General features: G+C 34.0%; 1 protein-coding gene across 2 annotated transcripts; it reads left to right on the forward strand.

Moving 5' to 3' along the window:
• Positions 1-8222: 8222 nt before the first annotated feature.
• On the forward strand, positions 8223-25509 carry LOC130802362 (zinc finger CCCH domain-containing protein 37). Of its 2 annotated transcripts, none has more exons than XM_057666334.1 (12): positions 8223-8726; positions 14252-14496; positions 16893-16949; positions 17084-17152; positions 17223-17285; positions 17390-17602; positions 18905-18942; positions 19031-19077; positions 19186-19289; positions 23284-23337; positions 24527-24664; positions 25143-25509. In XM_057666334.1, the coding sequence occupies exons 1-12, from the start codon at positions 8399-8401 to the stop codon at positions 25329-25331; spliced, it is 1545 nt and encodes a 514-aa protein (XP_057522317.1). In that variant the 5' UTR covers positions 8223-8398; the 3' UTR covers positions 25332-25509. The 2 variants fall into 2 exon arrangements, with proteins under 2 accessions (XP_057522317.1, XP_057522318.1); XM_057666335.1 differs by having other exon boundaries at positions 19189-19289.
• The last annotated feature ends 856 nt before the right edge of the window (positions 25510-26365 follow it).

Raw genomic sequence — 26365 nt, forward strand, 5'->3', positions numbered from 1 at the left:
ATAATTCATGAAACTTGAATTTTCAAATTCTCTTCCATGATCTGACCTTATGTGAATAATTTGATTATTGGTAGATTGTTGTATTTTGTTAGCGAAAGAAACAAACTCATTAAAAGCTTCATCTTTACTAACTAAAAATAAAATACAAGTAAATCTACTGTAAACATCAACAATAACAAACACATATCTTTGGCCACTACGGCTTTGTGTTCTCATAGGTCCACATAGATCCATATGTAATATTTCAAGTGGTTTAGTGGTGGTCACAATATTCTTTGATTTAAAAGATGACCTCACTTGTTTTCCTTTGGCACAAGGATCACAAATTTCATCCTTAAGGAATTTTATAGCTGGTAATCCTCTAACTAGGTCTTTTGATCTTAATGTATTAATCAATGTATAACTAGCATGACCTAGACGCTTATGCCAAAGAAGTGGGTCGTCTTCTATAACACTTTAACACGTTAGACTGGTTTTGGGAACAGTGTCCAGGTCCACAACATAAGTGTTCCCTTTTCTGATTCCCTCAAGAACGATGTCTCCTGTGTCATTCCTAGAAATAATGCACTTTTCAGAAGTAAAGTTCACAGAGTTACCTTTATCGCAAAATTGAGAAATGCTAAGTAACTTATGTTTCAAATTCTCGACTAAAAACACATTAGCGATAGCATGGGAACATGATCTTCCAACTTTTCCTTTGGCGATTATCTCACCCTTCATATTGTCACCGAAGGTTACTGTTCCCCCATCATAGGCTTCAAGTGAGAGAAATTTAGATTTGTCACCCGTCATGTGCTTGGAACACCCACTGTCGAGATACCATGAGCTGTTCCCCCTCACTTGGACCTGAAAAAAATTAATGGTTAGTTACAGGAACCCAGGCTGTCTTGGGTTCCTTGTCGATTTTACAAGAATCTGTTTTCTTCGTCCAAACTTTATCGACATAGTTTCTGTTAGAGATAGTGTACTGTTCCCTTTTGGTGCACTGGTCCTTCAGATGGCCAGTTCCTCCACAAAAGGAACAGATTCTGTCACTAGGGAGATCAACGTATACCTTTTTCTTCTTGCTATTCTTAAAGTGATCTAGGCGTTTTGAATTTTTACTTTTAGCTTCTTGAATCCATTTGGGAACACTTTTGATTTTCCCTTTTTCTCTTGAATTTAATTCAAGCTCTATTTTATCACTGTTGGAGCGGTTGAATTCGAAGCTACTGTCCAGATTTTGAAAATCTGTACACAGGTTCTTAATAGATGCGTCGTTTAATTCCTTATTCAAGCCTAGCAATTTGTATTGCGATAACTCAATATTAAGAATAACATTTTCCATTTTAATTCTCTCCATATTTTCCTTTAGAATTATGTTTTGGTCCAACAAACCGAAAAATCTGTTTTGGACATCGGATCTAAAGGTGTTTATATAGGAGACATGGTCTTTACTTACTTTGGGCTCCTTTTTTAATTGGAGACACTTAACATTGCAATTTTCAATTTCAGCTTGTGTCTCCTTTAGCAACTCTATTAATTTATTTTTACTCAATTTGGATGGATGGACAGAAAATGAGTTAGAAGAACATACCTGCTTTATGGCAAAGGCATTAATTTCTATCTTTTGAAAATCTTCTTTTTCAAATACGGTTTGGGTTTGGGAACAATTTCATGATTGGAGTTAGTAATGGTTACCTCAAAATCTCCAATTTCGATGACTCTCCAAACTTGATAATTTTCCGCTTTGATGAACATCTCCATCCTATTCTTCCATTATGTATAGAATTTTCCATCGAACATGGGCGGTCTTTGAGTAGAATACCCTTCTTCCATTCCCTCGTTCATAATTGACATTTTCGGGAACACCAGGATTCTGCCCTCAGGGTTTCCTGATCTACTGGGAACAGGGCTCTGATACCAATTGTAGACTCAATTAGAAACGGGAACAGCAACAAGAGGGGGGTGAATTGTTTTTGTTACTAGTTTAAACGTTTTTGCCCTGTTTTTGCGAAATTGAATAAAATAAATAAAGCTTAAACTTAGAGCGAAATAATTAAAAGAGACAAACGATTTTTACGTGGAAACCTTCTAGGCCTAAATTGAAGGAAAAACCACGACCCCTCGGGATTTCTAAATTCTCCACTATGTTTAAGGCAACTCGTTACAATTACATTAAACATCTTACTTCACTCGAAGCGCATCAACAAGGCCAACTCTTCTCTCTCAAATTGCTTCACTCAAAGCAACAAACTTAGCTTCACTAAAAGCTAAACTCCACACTAGCTTCACTCAAAGCTATTCTCTTCTCTAGCTTCACTAGAAGCTTTCTAATTCCCCCTAGACTCACCCAAGTCTAGTTACAAAGATTCTCTCAAAAACCCTTACAAAAGGATAAAAATTCTCTAAAATAAAAATAATGAGTTTCACAAGAAAATATTATAAATTAATTGGCATTTTTAAAGCAAAATTTTCTAGTAAAAATTCTCCCAAAATTACGTATGATTTAATGGCTCATACTAAGGCGAGTTTTGAAGAATAACCGAGTCCACTATTTATAGAGCTAAAATCCCTGATAAAAAGGAATATTCCAACCCATTATTCCTTATCCAAAATAATCATGGGAATAATGTGGATTAAACCTACCAGACGGTTATTTTCACAAGACTTGAATGAATCAAGCATACGGTTAAAACAACAATAATCGCTGTTCCCTAATAATAGGTTCTGCTCCCTTAAACGGCAGTTTCTTCAGCAACAGTTCCTGTTCCCATAATAATGGCTGGAACTTTATGCTATTTATAGAAACGGTTATACTTAATAGGAATAGTTACATGCTAACTAATTATAGGAATGATAACCTATTTTCTAAGATAAAGACCGGTTAAAAATAATAGCAACGACTTTTTCAACAACAGCTATTCCTATATTTAGCAAATCCAATATTTACTAAATATAGATCCTAAAATAAAGGATCTTTATTTAGAGACTCATACGTAAAGTAATTTTTTAGAAAACTTTTTGCCAATTAACTATAATAAATAAATGTAACAAATTAATTTCAGTACATTAACTAAAAATAATAATTATAAATAAATAACCAGAATTTCCAGTTAACGTAGGCTGATTCCAGTTCAGGAACAGTGCGCTGTCTCCAATTTCCAGTTTTGTTAGAACATCGAACTTAGGAACAGTAGACCTGCTGTCTCCATTTTACATCTCAAGCGATATACTTCTTCTAACATCTTTCGGATCCTTTTGACATGTACATTTCCATGAACCAAGTCATAGGTACTATCAACGATCATAATCACGATCGGATATCGACCTGCACACAATCTCTAAAAACATATTTGGTTAAATAAAGTGTAGTCATCATCAAAACTCAAGAGGTCCAAGAGGTCCAACATTCATCTTCAATTTGTCAATTTTCTCAAGTAAAATAAAATTTTGTTCTTCCAAACAATATGCTCCTCCAAATGCTTCCGACTTGATTACATCATCCTCCCACTTGAAAAATTTGCAATTTAAGTCCTATAAACAAAATACAATCAAAATTAGCTAAACTAAGTTACTTTACTATAATAAATCATAACCACAAAAATTAAACCATAACTTACAGGCCAAAGACCACAACCATAAAATCGATGCCCAACTCTAGAACCTTTTCTAGCAGTTTGTGATTTTGCTAGAACACCATGTTCACATTTAGGGCTTTCCCTTGCAATTCACCTTCTTGATGTTGAAGAATGAGATATGGTAATGCTCTTCATAGCATGAGACAGATGAAAAAAAAAGGAAAACGGAGATGATTACTGATTTTTTTTCGGTTTTAATGGAGGATTTTGGGTGTGGGTTTTAATGGGGGAGAGAAGCAGTTGAGGAAGATGATGATGTTGGGTTAAATGAGAGAAAAAAGCAACAGCTATTTTACCGAAACAATAAGTCAAAAAGGATTCAACAACACTCCGGGTAAAATGATACAATACAAGGGATTATTCATGGTTAATTGATAGTTGGAATTATTGTAGGAAAATCGAAAAAAGATTGGATTATTCTGGGGTAATTTTTCCTAAAAATACTCCTAATAAAAACATTATATTTATTCATAGAAATATAACATAATCTTAATATCATACTTTTTTTTTCTTAGTCTTATATATGATTAATATCTATGATTATTATTATATAGTACTTTTGTATTCTAAATTTAAGTAAACAATAACTTTAAGCCAATCTATTATTAAAATTAAATATGGTGATTAACTAATTGAAGAATTAATTATATTTTATTGAAATCAATTAATGTTTTTTAATATGGTAAGTAATTAAGTTTCGTTTTTTTTTTCTTTTAGAAATTGACGAGCAACTTGCTTAAGTATATGACACGTAGGTGGAGTTTGACAAATAGAAAATTTTCATTCTCTTAAATTGCCACTTATCATTAAATACATCATCTTAATTAATAGGTAGCTAGTACTTCTTTCGATTCTTTTAAGCTGTCCCATTTTCTTATTTGGGCAATTCACCTCAGTTGTCCAATTTCTATTTTAGGACATACATTTTGGACCAAATTGTCCTTATAACATTTATTTAATTACAAAAATACCCTTATTTTAAAACCTAATCTATATTATTTAAAACACCTAATTCTATTTAACTTTTAACCCTTCCTTCCATTTATTAACCCTCCCCATTGTGATTATTTATCCCACCCCCATCTAACTACCCTAGTTCATCCCAATCCCCTTCTGAAACCCTAGTTCATCATCTCCCTCTCTTCATCTTCGACAGCGCATGTGTAAACATTTATCCAAACAAACCTCAATATATTGTGTTTTAAAGCTTTAAAAGCACTTGTCACTGCCTTAACTAACTGTGTGTAGTTGTACGCTGATTTTTGGTGTTGTAATGATTGAATAGACCTAAAGAAACCTAAGTCTAACCGTTTAATTCTGGGGAATTTTAGTGGCTATTGAACTAAATGGAAATTGAATGCATGTTGATTTGCAGCTTCCCTGGATATTGCATCATTGTCTAGGATGTGTGGTATTGCATTATCCTGTTGAATGAAAATTGTTTTGCTTGCACCTTCTGACAATTTTTCTCTAATAGTCGGTAAGATATTTTCAATAAGCATTGACCCTATGTGTGTCTTTGTTATGGATTGAACTGGTTTGGTTTCTAATTCCCCTAATTTCCTGTTCTTGGAACTTCTTTGTGCTAGTACCTGAGATGTAAAAGGAAAGATGCCTATCTTTCCATTAAATATTAGTTCACCTTCACTAGAATACATTGGTTTATCCACTGCACACATGAACATAATTTTTGGGAACAAATCTCTTTGATTATATTTCTCTATGTGGCTCAGTTTCTCCTGGGGTAAGAGAGTATGTTTTTTGTGTTCTAGTGCGGTAGAACAATTTTTCTTCTATGTGAACTATGTTAGACATGTCACTAAATTTGAAAGAGTCTGTTTGTGCATCAAAGTTGCAACTACGAAGACAAAAAAATAACCTGTCATTCTTGTTATTATCGTTTAACAGTGGCTTGATTGCATTTGTATGCTTGCGTATGTGTTTTATTTCTTCCATCTCCATATAGTTGATTGGCTAACACCCATAGAATGTGCTACTGCTTGTTGACTTGTCTTTTTGGCCTTTTCTAGTGTTTGGAATATGCTCTCATCAAATGGAATAGTTGTCCTTGAGTTTCTACTAAATTTTTTACTACTTGCATCCAATGTGGCCCCCTCCTGTTGTTGATTCTTAACTGTAGCTCATATTCTACAAATTGTCTTCCATTGAACATAGTATTTCTTGGCGATTTCCCCCATTATCCCATGACTTGGCTTCTCCTTTGTATTAACCCCAATTAATAACTCATGAATAATTTCATTCCTAGTGTAAGTGTCTAATTCTTTTTTCTTCACCATCTTCTTTAACTATAGATGACTTGGATTCTTGAAGTTGTTGGCAATAAATATCCCCTATTTATAGAATATGCTATTGTTTTTGGTTCTTGTGTTCTGTTTTGAGTTGTGTTGCTGTTTATGGCGCCTGTTAATTGATTTCATTTTTCATTTTTGGCGCCTTGTTAATTGGATTCTGTTGAATTCTTTGACTGGATGATTTTCCACTTAATTATTGGCGCTAATTCTTTCCTTTTGGGATCTATTGCTTGGCTGGATGTTACCCAGTAATGATTGCCATTACTTGCTGTTAATTGACTTAATTTTTTTTGGAAAGTTTTTAAGTTTTTGATGACATTAATGATTTTCGTTTTTCAGCGCATTTTTTAAGTAACTAATTCATACACTATATGCATATTCTGTTTGTTCGACCTATGTTCTGAAGTCAATGAACGAAATGATATCCGTATTCACATGGCCCGAGAAAAGTGTTCGTTATTTGTTGCCATCAATAAAGTGTTGAGGAAATCGAGGAGGAAGTGAAAATATAGATACAAAAACTCTATATGAAATGTAATTTTAATTTTACGGCTATGTAATTTTTAATTATGTAATTTAATTATAGGATATTAAGACTTTGTAATTTTTAAAATTATGAATCGTACCATTTGTAATTTTCCGTTCAAATTTTTACTTCTTTATGTCATCCACAAAAAATTGGAGAGAGTAATTAGTGTTTAATGAATAACATTAACAATATCCACTACATCACATGGGTGTACTATAGTTGGTGGTCCCTCCACTTTCTTAAAATCCGTGCCCATACTTACAAGATAACTTGGGGATGGACAGGGCCATATAGCATTAGCAGCACAATAACAATGACAACGTGAAAAGCTTAATTTCCGTTCTAGATAGTGATCGTCCACATAAATTTTTAAGAGTAACGATAGGTTATAATGGCACCACCTAAGCACACATTAAGAAAGTGTGGTAAAGATGAATTATTATGTATTTATTCCGTTATCTAAGGAAGAACTTTTCATAATATATAAATTATTTAAAATGTTATTATAATCTTTAGATAAATATTTTTTTAGTCGGTCTTCTAAGAGTCCATCTCTCAGATAGGTGCCTCTTCGGAGGCCCAGCCCAATACGAAAAATAAAAAAGAAAAAATCGCTGAAATTGTTTCGTAACTAACTGCCATATATATACTTCACAAAATTCAAAAAACACCCAAATTCTGCTTTGAAATAAGAAATCTCAAAATTTGTAAATAAAATTTCTCTACAATTAATCACAAAATTGAAATCAAATGGATGAAATTGATTCTATTTCAATAATCAATATTCATATGATGGAATTTGATGAACAAAATAGCGTTGAACATAATCATGGGGATACACTTAATATTCTTAATCCCTACTTATAGTATTCTTAATGCCTACTTGTCGTATTCTTAATACTTACTTATAGTATCCTTCATGCCTACTTACGGTATCCTCAATGCTTACTTACATCATCCTTAATGCCTACTTAAATTATTCTTAATGCCTATTTACGACATCATTAATGCTTACTTACGAAATCCTTAATGCTTACTAACGAAATCCTTAATGCCTACTTACAGTATCCTTAGTGCCTTCATACATCATTCTTAATGCCTACTGACAGTATCCTTGATCCCTATTTACAGTATCCTTAATGCCTACTTATAGCATCCTTAATGCCTACTTACAATATTCTTAATCTCTATTTTTATAGTTAAATATGCTTAAACCCAACTTAACATTGACTAAAGCCCTACGTAGAAGATGATTGAGGAACAACAATGGGGTTTTTTTTTAACTTCTTAAATACTAATGATAAAGTTTCATCATACTCTATCAAACATGTTTTCTTCTTTAAAGTTTTCATAACTAAAACCAAAACAAAAACACAAATTATTCACACGAAAAAAATATGGAAAATGTTTCAACAAGGAATTAATGAAGAGAAACTTGAAAAAAAAAACTCGAAAAGAGAGAGTATATATGAATATGGAAGGTGAAGGGTTAATGAAAGAAAAAAACTGCCATAAACGCTCCATAAATATAAATAGTTTGTCTTTTCAATTCACAATTTCTGTTTATTTAAAACTATATTTTTATTTTTTCAAAAGTTAATTTTAAACTATTTTCTTAAGAGACCGTATTTTATGAGAATTTGTCGTCGTCATCATCATGATGACAAATTTTATGAGAATTTGTAATAATTTTTAATAAAATTAATAACCATTATAAAAAATTTACTTATATATTTATGTTGTAATTAAGAAAATATGCACGACACAATAATCTATCTATTTGACGTATTGTAGTTCTAGTCGCTCGGTCCAACTCCATATCTGGGCCCGGTTCGTCACTCGTCTTCAAGTAGTGATCGAAAAGCAATTGAAACACCACCGCCGCCGCCACCGCGGCCGCCGATTCACTTTATTGAATCAAACCTTGCCCTTCATCAATGGCGAATCGCCTTTCCGGCCACCATAAACCAATTTCAGGAATCTACAAGTCCTCCACAAGATCCGCTATTGAACCTTATATACCGGAAACTTCCTCAATTGCTTCACGTTACCTCTCAATTTATCCTATTGAGCCTTATTCTCCCTCCTCTGACCACTCTGCTCTCTTTCGCTATTCCGCTGATCGTCTTTCTCACTCTGATATGGTTGGATTAGGTTCTGGTACTGCTGCTGGTGGTTCTAGAAACGTCCTTTCTTCTCCTACTTCCGCCTCTTTATGGCCTTCTTTTGATGTTTCTAATACTCTTAGTAAACGCCCTTCTGAAGGTTTGTTTGTTTTTTTTCTTTTGTTGAATTTTTATTTGATTGAGTGTGTTGAATTGTGATGCTGTTAAGATAATATTTAATTACTGCATTTAATTAGGTATTGCATTGGGTTGGCGGAGATTATTCAATTTTATATGTCCTTATGCAGTGATTGTTAGAGAAAATGACCAAAATTAGGTTAAAAGAGGAAGAACATGAGAACTTGCAAGCATTTAGTACAAAATAAACAATATTTGGGAGGTGGAAAAATTCTATTGACAATGTGTTCATAGACTATAAAGCCCACCCAACTATTGGAAGATTATTAAATTGTGTTGCCAGTTTAGTTGATTACGGTTTTGGAATTCAACAGCACTTCCCAAATTTTTCAAAGGTATGAAACACTCAAAGATTCTAAGGGAAGGAATCGACCCACACATTCCTATTCCGACCAGAGTGAACATGACCATTCAACAGGGGATTTTGAAATTGCGGTGGCTTGGTTTGATCTATTCACTAAACCCTAATTTGAAGTTACTTTCACACTCAAGGGATTCTTGGATAAGGCTATTAATAATAGAGTAATGCAAGAACAAAACTAATATATATTTTTAAAAACTGTTTAAAGGTTCAAGATTTTTGTATATAAAGAGAGGGTTAGCTATAACCAAAAACCCTTGGTTAAGAGGCCTATAGTTACCCTTTTTCATGGAGTTATCATGGCTTCATAGAGTAAGCTTTTCTTATAGGGGGCCTAAGGATTCAACATCTCCAATTTGACTTAACTATATGAAGTTTTCTATTCTCAATCATTAAGATTGAAGTTGTCTTAATAATCCTGTGAGGGTAAATTTGGGGAGGATCAATGTTGAGCAAAAGAGAAGTTTGTAATGCATAACTGCTTTCTTTTGTATTGGATCTGTAAAGGCTCCCATTATGATAAGTTAATTATAAGAATCTCGGCTCAACTTTTATTATTTGCGCTCTTAAAAGAGATTTTAGGAGTACTTATTTATCTATTGAGATCAATAACATGAAAGGTTACACATGAGTAGCTGAGCCTGAGCTTTGATTTTTATGGAGATGTTGCCTCCATATTCAGTGTTTCAGTTGAGCGGAAAAATATAGTTCTAATGACACTGAAGTTATTAGGTATAATTCTAGGAAATATAACCGGCATGAAAGATTGTTTATGATGGCAAGATGCCTGATAGGTAGAGACTTGATCTTAAACAGTACTTGAAAGGCCTATGCCACATTATGCTAGTTTTTATCTATAACTTGGTTAAACTATAATTAACAAAAGATTTTATCAATACAAGTCATACATGTACCATTGTTGCTATTTTTTTTCGTCCTCTGTTTGTACTCTATTTGGAAAACTGGTTTGCTCCTAGTTTTTTCTACCTTCTATTTTCTTTTTCCCTTCACTAGACTAATATTTTGAGCATCTCAATTAGAATTGTTGTAAAAGGAGTCAACAGAGGCATTGGGAGAGCAACTGTTTACTGAGATTGGGGTTGCTATCACTTCTGCTAATTTGTATATGTGTGTTTTGTGAAGTAGTCAATTTATAGTTCAAAAGAGTTTTTTCTGAGGTATTTTTGGTTAACTAGATTTATTCATGCTCTTGTTTGAGGTTGGCTCAGTTGTAATTATAACATGACTATATGTCATATGTTGATGTTCACCAACTTCTATTTCTGGAAGCTCCGTTTTAGGGTGTTTTCTTACATATATGGTTGTCTCATACTCTATCATTTATGAAATTTCGTTGGGGTTTTAGTACAATGGATAGGTGGGTTTCTTATCCATTTTGCCTCCCTTTGGAACGAAAATTATCTATGGATCCTGATTTGAACTACATCCGCAAGTACTTTAATACTTACGTGTTATGTAGGGTCATTATTTTTTCTTAAATTTCAAAATTAAGGTGACTTTAGCATTAACATGTCTTTGGACGCAAAGTTTGAAATATTTCAATTAACATAAATGAATGTCCAAGGTGACATTTATAAAGTATGAATTCAAAGTTTTCTTACTTAGCTAAAAAGGGAGAACAAATGTTTTTATCATTATAGATACTTTTGACAGACGTGCTTTGTTATGGATCATTTTGAAATATTTTTCTCCTATATTTAATTTCCAAATTGTTGTGATAACTTTGCAAGTCCAAAAGTAAATGTGGACTTTTTTACATGCTGAGAAAACCAAGGAAATCGGAAAAGAAGAACTAGGAGTAAGGGGCGTATGTTGAGTAAAGAGAAAATCCTGGGGGAGTGGGGGGGGGGGGGGGGGGGGGGGGGTGGATAATTGATCTGATTCAGAGACTGAGAGAGAAGTTAGAGACCGTATAGAATATCAAGAGGCTCTTTTGGAGTTGATGTAGTTACTAACACCGAGTGTCTTCTTTATATGACTTCCATTTTTATGATTTATAGTTGTCATATCAGACGATAGGGTGCACTACATACACTATAGGCACTAAATCTTGTATCTTGTTGACAGATACTTCCATGAAAATCTATCTTTTTTTGACACATATTTTTAGCTTTCCTCAAGCTATCTTTTGGGACCTTGAAATTATACAAGGGTTTTTCCTTGGGGTGTATTTGGGAGAAGTTTACACATTACATGAAGTAGGTCTTCAAATTGCAGTGTTTATGATGGTTGCCTTGCCTTTGTCGCATATGATGGCGAAGTGATTTGAGAGGCCAAATTTCTTCAATATTATTGGGTGGGGGTATGAATGCAAATTTTAAATTTCATTTGTTTGAGTTACTAACATTGGCTAGCGTTTTTTCAAAGTTTGGACACAAATATTCATTCAAACAATATAAGTTTAAGAAATTGAACAATGGCCATCGAGCCCAACTTTGGGATAGTAACACGTCAATACAAGAATCATTCTTAATTGTGATTGGTTAAGCTCCTGCCACCTTGCTTATGGACTACCTCTAAATGACCAACAAAGATCAAGACTACCTGTAAACGACTAGCAAAGATCAAGACTTCCTTCTTGCTTCTTCGTTTTTGGGACTTGTCTCTTTGGATGCGCAATACTATTTTGTTGATTTGCTTGAATTTATAGTTTATGATGCTTCATAATGGAATACATAATTGTAGGATTACATTAAAAAATACGAAAGAACAAAGCATTAACCCCAACAATATGGTGTCGTTTACATGAAGGAAAATAAATCAACGTGGGATGTAGTCACTAACAAAGATTATTCTTTATTTTCCTTATTTGATTCTAATCTACAACTAAGAGGATCAACTCCAATGATTATGTACATATGTTATCGTCCATCATTCATTCTTATTTATTATCATATACTCATGCATATCCTAATTATATGTATCCTTCTTCACTCATGTTATTCAAATTATTTTATACCTATTTGTCTTTTAAGCTCCTCAACATTACAACCTTCCACTTTTCAAAATGGTGTGTTTCAATCTTTTTAGCTCATGTCCAAGCTTAAACAAAGGTTTCTTAGTTTGTCTTCAATATTTGCGACTTCAAGACCTTTTCTTATGTCTTCACATCGAATTTGATCTTAAGGTCTTGAAGATATATGCATCTTAATTCTCAACTATATCCATCTTCTAACAATTATCTCTTTCGAAAACCTACAATCTTACTCATATAATGCTGTTGGTGTAATGGCAGTTTGGGTAGATTAATTGAGTAGGTTTTTCTCATTTCCATTTGTCTTTCCAATCTTTTGATGAAGATTTTATTTCCACGTGGTGTACCGGTTTCAAACCTGATTTTTATCCAGAAGATGGAGGTTGGAAAAGATGAATATCCTTCATTTGAATAAAGTTGCTCAATAGAATTTTAAAAATTAAACTACCCCATGGTTTAAAAGCTCGATCGAGTTGACATGGATTTTCAGTACACCGTTCTGGGATCTCATCATTTGTATTGGGGTTTGTAAAAACGCCTTACCACCGCGCTTATCGGTTGTTTTGACCGTTATGAATCGGACTTTACAACTTGTAACGAATGATATTCCAAAACTAATGGCAAGTCAATGCGAGTTTGGGCGCGTTTTGGCGAGTTTTGATATTTTTGACAAGATTGAACCCAAAAAATAATAAAGACATGAATATGGAAGACAAAAGAGCTTACTAAGAAAGCTTGAAGTTGAAGGTTGATGGTCACTATTAATGAAAAAGAAAGGGTGATATTCATACTTTTACGAGCGTGGTTGTCAAAATCTTGATTCTGATCTTGATAATGGTAGGATCGTACCAGTGAAACATAATTCGCTAGTTAGTTCGCCTTTTGGATTCGCGATTCGCTCAAAATGGTTCAAAAATAACCTAAAATCGACCATAATTCACTTTTTTTGATTCGCGATTCGCAAGGCCGATTAGCGAATCATGTGACACTGGATCATACAATCCTATCAAGATTTAGAATATGGGTGATAGGATCATAACACGATTCTACGATCCTACGATCCGATTCTAAAAGGTAGTCTTATCAGTGATAAAAAATCTTATATTCTTGATTTTTACTTACATATAAATATAAGTTAAAAATATATTGTCATTACAATTATGGAAGTTTAGGTACTTACTAATTTGCAGTTCGTAAATGATTATTAAAAATATACCTTCTAATTAATTAAAAGATGAAGTGAAATAAATCTTTATTTATAGCTTAAAACTTTGAAAATGAACTAATATGAACAAATATGACTAATATTCAATCATCTTATAGCATATCAAAACATATTTGTAGGATCTTACGATCCTAAGATCAAATTCTACCTATTTAGATCCTACACCTTATCGATCCTAGGTAGTATCTCGATCTAACAACCCTTGCTTATGAGTACTTTGTTCTTTTTCTTAATTATCAAAAATGATTTTATGTTTGCAAGTGGATCAGTGGGCATGTGTATGTCAGGTGAAAGTTTCTTTTATGTTTACAAACTCTTTAATTATTTGTACTTCTATATTGTTGGAAGTTAAATGTGTTTTGAAAATTGGTGATCTTATTATTTTCAAACTTTTAAATTATTAATTAATGTTTATAAATATTGAATATTTTGTTTATATCATTTTTTCAAAACATTACGTACTAAAGAGCAAAGAGTGAAGTTATTAATTGTAATATATTTATTAATTAGTTTTTTATTATAATAAATAAAAATAATTTCAAAAAAAAACTAAAAACATCATGACATACCACGATCACTTCCGCGATAATCGTGATTTTACATTCTCACAACCCACGAACGCGACCGTGTTTTCACAACATGATCTACCCCTAAAGCGCTTGGTTGGAATGAAACCATTTACCATATAACCTATTGCTGTCTTTTCCTTGCTTCGAACCTTCTTATCCCATATTGACTTATTTATAGAGATGCTACATTAATATAATGCCCCTTTCTTGTATATTTATTTATTTATATAATTATTCTATCTATTTAGCAACTATATGTTATTCTAAAATTATTTGGAGGTATCTAGTCACAAATATATTTGTGCTTTCTTATTTATACTTATATTTTCTTCTATAGCTCTTTTCAACCATTCCATTTTGGGTGCCAATATGGTTGGGTACAATGAGGCTTGGTTGACTCCTGATCCTTTACCCAAGCGTCGTAGATTGGAGAGTGCAAGCCTTTTGCCTGTTTATCCACAAAGACCGGGAGAGAAAGACTGCACACACTATATGCTTACTAGAACCTGTAAGTTTGGAGATACCTGCAAATTTGATCACCCTATTTGGGTTCCTGCTGGTGGAATTCCAGATTGGAAAGAGGTGAATCTTTGACACTTTATGAGTTATTTATTTATTTCCTACTTTCCATCTTAACTTTATCAAAATAAGTACGTCAACATTGTATTGTTAGCATTGACTTTTCTACAATTTATAAAGTAAAACTAACTTTTGATCAGTGTCTGTGCATTACATTTGGTGTGGTTGTAGTCTCATTTTTATGATTTGTATTTTTTTTTTTGTAGATTATCATTATCTTGTATAACTACTTTTTCAGTCTTACACAGTATTTTTAGATTTTGCTTGGATTTAAACTCTTTCCTTTTTCCTTTTTAGTGCACTTAATGGTATTATATACACAAAAGATTTTCATAGTTAAAACATCTCATTTGATCACTTATTAGAATTATACTTACATGTGAATTGTGAGGTCAGACTCTTGAGTTCTATGATTGGTATCATTTTAGTTGTTTTGACATTTTAGAAATCATGACAAATTGGTTGCAGTTAACACCGTATCTATTCCAATGTGGAGGAACACATTAGAAAGTTTTGCAAAAGGCAGAGCCTTTTGCTGTTATACATAAGTTCATTCGGGTATATTATTTTTGTTACTGGGAACATGCCAATTATATTTAATTAGCAGTTTTCTTTTCTTTCCTATATATTTAGGGTGCAATTTCCTTTTTTTCCGTTATATACTTTTAGCAATCGTCTTTTTGGCCGCATAAAAGTTTGGCTACAATTTGTATTATAGATTTGACTTTACCTACAGGGTCCTAGTAGATTCATTTATAATTATGATATGATCCTATATTTATTTATTTTTCAAAGTATGGGTTCCTATCTTTATTTGAGCTGCACTTAGTTGTTTGCCAAGTTTACTTTTTATCATATAAAACTCATAGTAGGCATTGATGGAAACCATGAATACTCTGAAGTCATGCTTATCCTGTAAATTACAGATTACTCTTGTCTAAAACTGTGTAATAAACTAATAATCTATGTGATTGATCCTGGAAGGAGCATATTAGAGTAACCTTTTTATTTTGGGGTGTTTTTGTTTGGCTGTTGGTATCAATTATTGGTGAATGTCACAGTGATGGATCCGGGATGAGCAACACTTAGAATGTCATACGATCAACATGTTGTCTGGTATGGAATGTTGAAAATCCAACTCCTTTATTATCTCTTTGATTCTATTCTTCCAAATTTTTCTGCCGTCCTCTCCTTTGGCCGTTCCCATCCCTTCACTTTCCATTTTCCCTTTACCACTAGAGTGCACAAAGGCTCAGACTGCTCCAAGTACCTTTTCCCTCCCTATAAATAATCATTACATTCGCTTGCTCTATTTTTTCCTTACAAAACCCATGGTAGAAGGACATGCGTAGATTGGTATGACATTGATGGTAAATTGTATGAGTGAAAATTGCATGAGAAAGGAATAAAAGATCACTGTCAGGAAAAGACTTAAATTTTTCTTGGTTCTAACATTTTTGGATTGCCATAAAACTTGCAGTGGAGGAACGGAGCTTGAAGTTTGGAGTGGCAAGAGATCTAGATATGGGTGGTTTTAATTGGATTTTGGTCTATGCATTTAGGTTTCTATATCTTCTAATAGCATTAGGTTCTGAAAACGTCATATCTTGGTGGTTTGAATGGTGGGCAGTGGGTCTAAGGTTTGCTTTGAGTATCTAATAATTCATAAATTATGTATCAACTATCAAGCTTAGTTACTTGAAATAGAATTACGGCTTGCATACATTATGATGTAAATTGTTGAATATGTTTGGATGAGGATTGAGGAAAGTAGACTTTACAGATTGGTAGAAGATCAAGGATGAAGTGACAGCAGAGTTTGAAACATATAGAGCTCTGCAATAGCATAAGTACTTTCTACGTTTTTGTGCATGTCTGTTTGCTTTGTTTTTCTTGGCTTCTAACTTATCTTTGTAGTCTTTAGTTTCATCATGGCTGTTCATCTTATGTTTAGATCAACTTTGTTCTTTTGACTCAGATGAGTGGTCTCGAGATGTTTTGTGTCGAAATACTGATGCCAAAAACTTGTCCCACATTAACCTTCTCTTTGTCTCTAGGGGAAGGAGGGACATGGTATGTGTGGGTTTGGTATCAAACAGTTGAAGGCACAGACTACTTTTGGAAGCTTTGAAAAGGAGTCAGTTTTATATTCTTTTTCATTTGCCAAACCAAACAGTCTATTACCAGTGAGGTGATATGTTTCAATCAACTTATAGGCATTTAAGAATGACTTTTTTGATCACATTGTTTTATGATTGTCACGTTGGAGTTCTTGCCATCAATGTGGAATTTTTGTTGAGTAATAACAGAAAGTAGCTATCCTGTTATTTATACTTGTATGAGACTAAGGTGAATTATGAAGCTAGTCTTTTGTGACGCAAGTGAGTTTCTTTTTTCAGTCTCCCTCAGTTCCTTATGAATCTCACCCTGAAAGACCAGGAGAGCCAGACTGTCCGGTATGTTCATCTTACATTATTTGTCTTTAAAATAGATACATTGTTTGAGATGCTCCATGACATCATCATCGTCATACCTAGTAACATCCCACTCATATATGATACCTCCTATCTTTTTAAAAAATATTTTGCAGTACTTTCTAAAGACCCAAAAATGCAAATTTGGCCAGAATTGCAAATTTAATCATCCGAAGGATAAACTGGTAAGAGCATAGGGTTGCTTTTGTGTAATTTTTTGTAAATTTTGTGTCTAATTGTTTGATTGTCTCCTAGGATACTTCCGGAAAATCTGAGGCTTCAAATTTTCCTGAGAGGCCATCTGAGCCTTTGTGTTCGGTGAGAATTACTAAGCATTTCTCTGGCCACAACTTATCTTCCAAACATCGTTTAGTTTTTCTTTTAAAAGTATGATTTTTTTTATGTGCTTCCTGTGTGTACAGTTTTATATGAAGACTGGAAATTGCAAGTTCGGTGTGTCTTGCAAATACCATCATCCGAAAGATATCCTAGTATCATCAAACGAACAAACTGACAATGGAATGCAGACTCAATCAATGGACGATCTTGGTAGTGATGGTGATGAAAATGCTGTTAAACTACTAACTTCTAATCAACCATCATCATATAACACTAAAGGATTGCCCATACGTTCGGTAAGTTCAGGTTGAAGAACCTAATAATTGACTAATGTAGCTTTGCAACATTGCACTGCCTCAGTGCCTACTAATATAGCTCCTGCTTTTTTGTATTTGGGTTTGGGAGGGTGTCAATATACGCAGTAGTACCCTTTTAGTAACAAACAAGCATATGGACCTATGTACCTTTATTATTTTTTTATTGTTCTTTTGGTTTCATCTTGGAAAGAATTTTTCCATTTGCCTCTAGATGTTTCTTGATTAAATTTTGGAGCCTCATGATTTAGTCATCAACATTCTTAAAAGCTGCCCTAGATTTTAGTAAGATTGTGGAGATGAAAGAGGTCTTTGCTGTTTAAAAAAATATTTCCATTAGCTTATCTGAATCAAACTGTGACATTCTGCGCTTCCATTCATGAGTTCTTATCGAAACAGTGGCTTTTGGTTTTTCAGGACCCTATTGATGATGTTTGTGTCAACCCAAAGTTGACTACTCTTAGTAACAATTAGCTGTATTTACTTGCTTTTAGCAGTTAACGAATTTCCATAGGATATTTTAGACTGAAATTAATTAGAAAACAGCTACATGTAGTCTAATCTAAATGTTCAATAACTGGTCCTGCTCTTCATTCTATGGTAGAATGTGAATAACTTGAAGTAGGAGTCATACTTCAGGTATGGATAAGCTTTGGAAGTTGACATCATGGAAAGTCATTAGGGTTTGTAAGTTGTGTTCTGACACAACTCCTTAAAGAACACTGCAAGAATGAATCAGGTCCTTTCACTGCATCTTTTTTATAAATGTGACACACAGTGTTCGAATGTTTTTTCCATTGCCTCTGTTTGTTTGTTAGAATTGGCAAAAGAATACAGGTGAAAAGCATACATTGGATAAAAAATCATGCACACACTAAGGAAGGTTAAGAATATTTGCAGGGCATTCAAGCTAGGATGTATGGGCTTCGTAAGTAATAAAGAAACACGAATATGAAGTTAGATACCCATAAATGTGAACAATTTGTTAAAATTCACATCACAGTGCATGCATCCCTTCTCATTACATCCACTGTTAGCCGCTTTGTGACAAGACAGACAATGTGGCAATGTCGATGGATGTAACTTCATCCATGGACCATGATGAAAGACTCCCCTCGGAATGTTCGGATATGCTTGCTAGTCTTCTGTTAAACTTTTCTTTCAATATTTAGGAATTTTTGGTAAATTTGGGAAGATATCGAAGTTTGGCATTGTGCCTCTTGATCATTAATCTGTCTTCTCAGAACGTCTTATGGCCTGATGTTTGTAACCTACTTTTGACAGGGCGAAGTAGATTGCCCATTCTACATGAAAACTGGCAGGTGTAATGTTGTTCCTTGTGTAGATTTATTTACTTAGATGTTAGATTTTAGGTTATTCCACCTAACAAATTGTTCTGATTTCTCTCAGCTGTAAATACGGTGCCAACTGCCGATACAATCATCCTGACAGAATTGGTAGGTACCATATTTCTTATTTACAGTTTCATCACCATAGCTGAACACTGAAGTTTCTTCATAAAATTACTCATTTTTTACAAAGTAACAATCCTGCGGCTGCTGTAGTAGGCCATGCAGTGATTCCTTCACTAGGTGATTTGAATGTGGGGCTTGTCAATCCAGCTGCTTCCATTCTCCAGAATCTTCAACCAGGGTTTGCTCCAACAATGGTAAGTTCATTGTGGTTCACGTGGTAAATTTCTGAAGGAGAGCTTATAATGTGATTTGTATTCATTATTGAGCTTAAATTGTGCTTCTAACTAGGGATGACAATTCAGTCCGAATCCGACCCTAGTCCGAGGAAAATAATCCGATTCGAGTCCGAGGAAAAGGTTATCCGACTCCAACTCCGACTTCACGATCCGAATCCGAGTTAGAGACGGATCGGAGTTGGACCTTATTAAAAATCTGACACTCCGACCCGACTCCGACCCAGAAGGAAATCCGACTTTGAATTTGACTTTTAACCCAATATTTTGTTTCCTTTAAAACTCTAGACGTGACTAATTCAAGCTCTCTCTCATACTAATTGTATTTTTCGATTTTGAAAAACTACTTGGTATTTTTATTTAGATCAATCAATCAAAATACGACAAATCAGATCAAGAGAAATAAAATACACCAAATCAAAATGCGAGAAAATTTTGTTAAATTGTAGTATTAGGAATTTTCTCATGTTAAACTGGAATTCAAAGTACATATTTTTTTGTTAAATTGTATTTGAAAAATATATTTTGTTAACTTTATATGCTTTAAATCATTAGTACAATATAACAACGACAAAGTTAGATAATAATCCGACTCCGTTGGAGGTCTGAGAGTCCGAGTCGGGGCAAACTTGGAGTATGCATAATCCAACTCCGAGTGGAGGTGGACTGAAAAAAAAAGTTCGACTAAAATCCGGAGCAAAGTCGGAGTATGTATAATCCAAGCCGAGTCCGACCCATTGCCATCCCTACTTCTAACATTGCATGCTGCTTATTGGCATCCGCCCTGTGCAATATGTTGTGGTTTAAGATTTAACATTGATATTGATATCATTCACGCTATTCATCATCAATGACTTTTTTAGCCACATTCCTTGTCCTGAAGTAAATTTGGGTTGGGGTGGTCACAAGTGCCGATCTAAATATATGCTTAAGGGGTGGAATGACCCCACCTAGCTTTCTAAAATTTTGATTAAGTTAGTAATTGTGTGTTTAATCTTCAGTAAATGTAGCATGCAAAACAGTGGGGAATGCAGATATAGGCTAGTAATTGTGCCTGATGATGGAGTCCATGGGGATATAGAAATTAACCTAGTATTTCTACTAGTCTAATGGAGTATTTAGCTAAACTATTTTGTTGTAATCATACTTAGTACTCTAATTCTAGATGACAAGTGGGTTAGTAAGGAATCTTTAGCCTCAAGAATTCAATATAAATGATTGTTTTCTAGCATTCATAGAATATGAGATGTTTGCGAGTGTAAAGACGGAGAATGTTTTGTTATGTTTTTGAAAGATAAAATTTCTACGAGAACAATTATCAAACAATCATGAAAGTCAATTGATATATATTTTTTTGCGAAGTTTTTATTATTTGATTTTATCGAGTTTTAAGATTAATAAAATTTAAATATTAAAAAGATTATGTTATTATGTTGACTTTGAAGTTGATTTTTGACTTTTTTGACCCCAGTTTATATAAACTCTAGCTCCGCCACTCATCATTTGTTCATTACATCCTATAGGCAACATAGATCATTTGACACTTAGTCCTCCCATTATCCCCCATCTCCCCCAGGAAACAAACTGACAAAGTGAAAGAAGTGAGACAGGATCACTTGTATAAGTGTTTTCAAAGCCTCAGCGGTATCCCTGTCCTTGTGAAGAGAGATATGAAGCACAATTTGTCTTCACCTAGGCAAGAAGTGAAAGTTTGGACACTTCTCCACGAGACAAGAGAAAGACAATACTCAAAAAAGGGCACATGGCTTGTAAAAGTACAATACCAATTTTTTATTGATCGTTTTGAATGGCACCCGTAATGTGTCATTAATCTCAAAACCTGCCCTAGCTTGTTGGAAGATGGAGTAGGGGAAGACATGCCACCAAGTTACTTGCTGAAGCTGAAATCAACTCTGGTCTCTAGTGCATCGCCGTATCTAATTATCTATTGACTTCAGTCTTGTACTAGTTTATGCCCCTTCACTTTTCTGTCTTTTTCGTTCACCTTTCTCTTGTCCTTGTGGTCAATTCTTCTTCTACCTTCTTTTATTTTCCCCCTTCTCCATTCCTTGACTCTCTTGGTTTCTTGAATTTGTTCCCTTCTGGAGTATTTGGCAGTTCTGTTACCTTTAATTTGTTTTACAACACATACTGCATTCATTGTTCTTTGAGAAAGTCATGATTCCTTGTGGTAAATGAGGTTACGCCTGTAGTTCAACAATTGAGAAAACTCTTCGAGACTATCACGTTTCGTTTGTGTCCAATTACCTCAATACTTGTTGGGTTTGACACGTCTGATGTGTAGAAGTTTACCTTTGTAAGCTTAATTTTGTAATAACAAAGAGTTTTATTACTTGTTTCCAAGTGACCCTTGATAGTAAATGTCATTTTGCAACTTCACATAAATAAGTGCACGTGATTGAATGAGTCATTTTACTATTATCCATAATAATTACAAACTCAAGAAATCTTCTGCGTGATTGAGAATTAATAAAAATAGAAAGGGAAAAAAAGTCTGCTATGCTGCAACTTCTGTTATCACTGGTCAACACATCACTTGAGGTGAACAACACCAACTATAATCATTCAAAGGTTTATTGTTCGATACCTGGATATCAAATTTTGTCTATAGATCTTCCCCTAGGATAAGCTTTCTTACAAATCTAACTTAGCAGAAGATGGACTAGGGTTCTTTGATGGAAAAGTTGGGTGCAAACTTGTCACAATGAATTGATGGTGAATTTTTTAATGTGTATATTTGTATTGTAATTGTAAATGATAATGGTCGTCGGTAATATTGCATTTGAAGCATATAGAAAAATTTGTTTTGATTGGGCACAACTTTGTATAAGTAAATAATGAGTTTGCTTCTATTAAATTTTTTTCTGAGTCAAAGCATACTCATCTTCTTCCCCATTCTTTCTTCCTCTCCCCTGCTACCCAGATTCTGAGCAAAAAACTGACCACCCCCTCAACCTCACTGGCAACCCCCTCCCCTCTGCTATTCTGATCACCTCCTCCCCCCTTCCAGAGCAGCCCACATAAAAATCAGAACACCATTCACTATCCCCCTTCCCCTCTTTTGAAGAGTTCATAGAGTAGCCTGTTCCATAAAAAATTCAACCCCCCATTCCCAGTTAGCCTCCATTATATGCCTCTCTCTGAATAGGTCGGCCTCCTATCCAAGGTCCCTCTTTCATTCAGGTCAGCCTTGAAAGCCTCTTCTTAACCAGACATCCTCCTTCCTTCGAAAGATTCACAACACCACCAAAAATTCGAAACCCACAAATTCAATCAATCAACCTACAAATTCAAAACCCATAAATCATAAACCCAGAAGGAGGTGTTCTTAATTTAAAGCGTTTTTTTGCTCTTTTTTGAAAGCATTTTTTGATGGATTCAAGGAAGGATGTTCATCAATTTTAAGCCTCAAGATTCCATCTTGATAAGCAAAATCCTTAAAAGTAAAGGTTTTTTATATTATCTTGAGATTCTAATGTTCCTCAATTGATTATGTTGTTTTTTTGGTGAATTTGAGGTGGTTTTTTTGAGATCAACTAAAATGGGTGATCATTGAAAGGGAAATGGAGGATTTTAGAGGGCAACGGCAACAATGGAGATTTTAGCGCTCAACAATGGAGGTTAGGAGGGCAATTAAAAAAACAAAATAAAATTACTTACTGTTTAGGTTAGCACTAAAGTACCCAATAAAAAACTACCCCCAAAGTTTAACCCAATGAGAGCAATTTGCAAAGTTCACTCTACTGATGTGGGAAGAGTTAAAATTTAAGTCCAACCAAAACAGTTAAATATCTTCATCATAGATTGGGAGTAATTGTGCACCACAATGTGTATTTACATAATGATACTTTTGTCAACTTCACTTTTGTTTAGTTTTCGTTTTTTATGCCAAAACTCATTTACTAATTTGCACTATCTTGTCATCTTCTTAAAGTTCGGACAGGTTCCAATGATGTACCCTCAACGCCCGGGTCACACTGAATGTGAAGTAAGTATTTAGAACTCCATATTTTTCTTCTTTTTGTGTTTGACCTATGTGTTTGCGTTTTCGATGGGACCAAAGATTGTAGTTCTATGGTATCAAATTATAATGAAATGTCATAGAAAAGATTCATTTAGTCGTGTGCACTTTTGATTTTTATGAAGTTGTACATGATGTTTGTTATCAAGGGTCAATCAGAAACATACTCTTTGTTATTACTAAAAAAACAGTGAAGCTATATACGTTTGAGCACTTCAAACCCACCCTAGGTGGGAGCCTAGTTGCAAGTCTCTAATAATATTAGGTTAATGAAATGTTGTGTTTATTAATGTGTCCGGAGCTGGGATCTTATAGTTTCTTTTTCCTATGCGACATCTAGAAAAAAGAAATGGTTGAAGAATGTAGATTAAAATTTGACTCTCAACGTCAATTATAATTGGCACTATCCAATGGTGTAAAATGTGGTTTCATCTGTGGTTACGTGGTTGTTGTATCACCAGATATGTGCCAAAACCATGAGATGGCTTTTAAATTGCCTAAAACGCAAGTTTTTTACACCTTTACAATTTGGATAGTTTAAATCTTTTAACACTCGGCCGATACGATATGTTCCGACCTAATTTATGCTCTATGCGTTGTGTGGAAAAATTGGTCGAGTCCTTTTAGGTCACTCTTGTAGCAGCTGTTATTATTGGTACTTTTAGGTCTCTTTAAATTACGTTGTAAGCATACAGCTGTGACTAGTTATCACTAGTTTTTATATTAAAAAAAACTGACTTGACTTTGACATGTATTTTTAATAAAAACAAAAAGATTTTAAAGCAAACCATTTGGCGCCAAGATGACAATCCATTCTGCACCAGTCCACTCCCTTGCTCTCCCCCTCCGTCCCCACCTCTTACTGTAGCATACCTCCTTCCCTGCCTTCCCACCCCCACCTCCTGCCGTATCATGGGCCTTATATTTTCCACATAAGCACTAATTTTGCCGCTTCAGTGGTTATTGCACAAGTCTGGTCAAGTTGCACTCTATGAAAACTCGAACCTAAGTTTAGCTCATTGTTTGTAATTGTTGACGTTGGACCTCAGAAGATAAGCTATTGTTGGATGTGTTCTAGGAAAATTTTCCTCAGTTATATTATATATTCCACGTTTGTTTTTTTTATGTTTTCTGTTTATTTTCTCTTTTCTGACAGCACTACATGAGAACTGGAGAATGTAAATTTGGAGATTGGTGCAAGTTTCATCACCCTATTTACAGATCTGCACCCACAATAAAGCAAACTGTTGAACAAAATGTTAAACTTACTCTTGCAGGTTTACCAAGGAGAGAGGTATGTCTATCTAGTTAAAGTTCCCCTGAAATTCATCTATGTCATGCCATAACCATGCTCGATTTCTCCAATAGGTCACAAATGAAAAGTTTCTTTTTGCGAAAAATGGCTGTATGTTTTTAATTGTTATGCCTTTTGGTGTCAGACTTTTGTTAGAATGAAGAAGTAACCTTTTGTCATTGCATTTTTAGTGACATGTATATGATTACAGTCCTGGGATCTTTTTTGTGTGTTTTATTCAGGTTTTTCACTCTTTCTCCTTTTGGAAAGAAAATTTTGAATCTTTCAATTGAAAATATTTATTTAGCATTGATCCTAGCAAATTTTATTACAAAAATGATTGCCTAATATTCTTGGCCGCTTATTCATACCTGCGATCAGAGGCAATTTCATTATCTTCTCCGAAGGTATGGTTTGATATTGATCACTTTGATCTTCTGTTTGGCTAAGATTGCATATTTGGATGTCATATTTTCAGGGTGTACAAAACTGCCCCTTCTATATGAAGACGGGAACTTGTAGCTACGGTATTAATTGCAAGTTTGACCACCCGCCTCCAGGAGAAGTCATGGCATCGACAGGACAAGATTCATCCACAAATGCTAAAGAGCTTGAGGAGATGCAAGGAAATGAGGAAAAGGAGGGGAATGTTGCAACAGCTGAATAGTATCAGTGTCTCGTCATTTTAAGTAATTAGTTACTTTGTTTTCTTTAGTCGACTGTAATCTTTGGAATCATGGTTCTGGCATTGTCGGGTTTTTCCTATTACTGCAATCTAATTTAAAACTATTTGTGTGTTCATATGATAATTGGTCATTAATATTGAGAAATCTCATCTTCCAACAGCTTAAGATTTGCATTGTCTGTGTTGTATTGTGCGTATCATTTATCGCCATTAGCCAAGCACAAGGCGAGCCGTCTTATGAAACCAGATTGTCCAGAGTTTGTTCATGCATATTGAATAGTCAACAAAATGTTGAACTCTAGTTATAATATGGAAGATTTTTGTATGAACCGTATCATGGCGCCTGCACTTGATTTCTGTGGTGCTGAAATGGACGCAAAAAGGCAGAAAAGGCTCGTTCATTATAGCTTTGGGTTGTTTCGTGTTTCAGCTTCGGTATATAAACTCCTTGGTTCTACAAAATGCTTAATCGCAGTGTTTTTTTTATTTTGCAATATTTTTAATTTTTAAAGTAGTTTTTTTTTCTATTGTAGTGCCAAACCAACTTTTTTTTGGCGTGGCGAAACATTTAGCTATTCACAAATTCTTAAACTTGGTTAGATGTTATTATTTTGTAAAAGTTTTATATAAATTTGGTTCATATTATTTTAGGGTGCGCTAACTAAATAACAATTATTTTTCATTGGTTGTACTTGATCAATACACATTAAAAATACGTAATAATTAATTCCTTTTAAAAATTATTAAAATTTAAAATAATTTAGATTAAGTCCATATAAGATTTCTCTTTTGCTTACATAAATTATTGTAATTGATGGTCTCATCGAAAGACGTATCTTATACATATGTTAAATGATTCATCTAATACATATTGTAATAATATGTGCTTTTTATTTGAAGTTATCTTACCAAGATACGATCTCTCAGTAGTAGTTCTTTACTTTTTTTGAAATAAAGCTCTTTACTTTACTATTTAACATTTTATTTTTGTTACAATTAATTTGTTGCATTTTATT

The sequence above is a fragment of the Amaranthus tricolor genome, chromosome 16 (assembly GCF_026212465.1).
Source record: "Amaranthus tricolor cultivar Red isolate AtriRed21 chromosome 16, ASM2621246v1, whole genome shotgun sequence".
NCBI lineage: Eukaryota > Viridiplantae > Streptophyta > Magnoliopsida > Caryophyllales > Amaranthaceae > Amaranthus > Amaranthus tricolor.

Coding starts and splice junctions, on each gene's coding strand:
- LOC130802362 (XM_057666334.1), top strand. CDS start 8,399: ATGGCGAATCGCCTTTCCGGCCACCATAAACCAATTTCAGGAATCTAC. Junction 19,078..19,185: donor CAATCATCCTGACAGAATTG/GTAGGTACCATA, acceptor CGGCTGCTGTAG/TAGGCCATGCAGTGATTCCT. Junction 24,665..25,142: donor CAGGTTTACCAAGGAGAGAG/GTATGTCTATCT, acceptor TCATATTTTCAG/GGTGTACAAAACTGCCCCTT.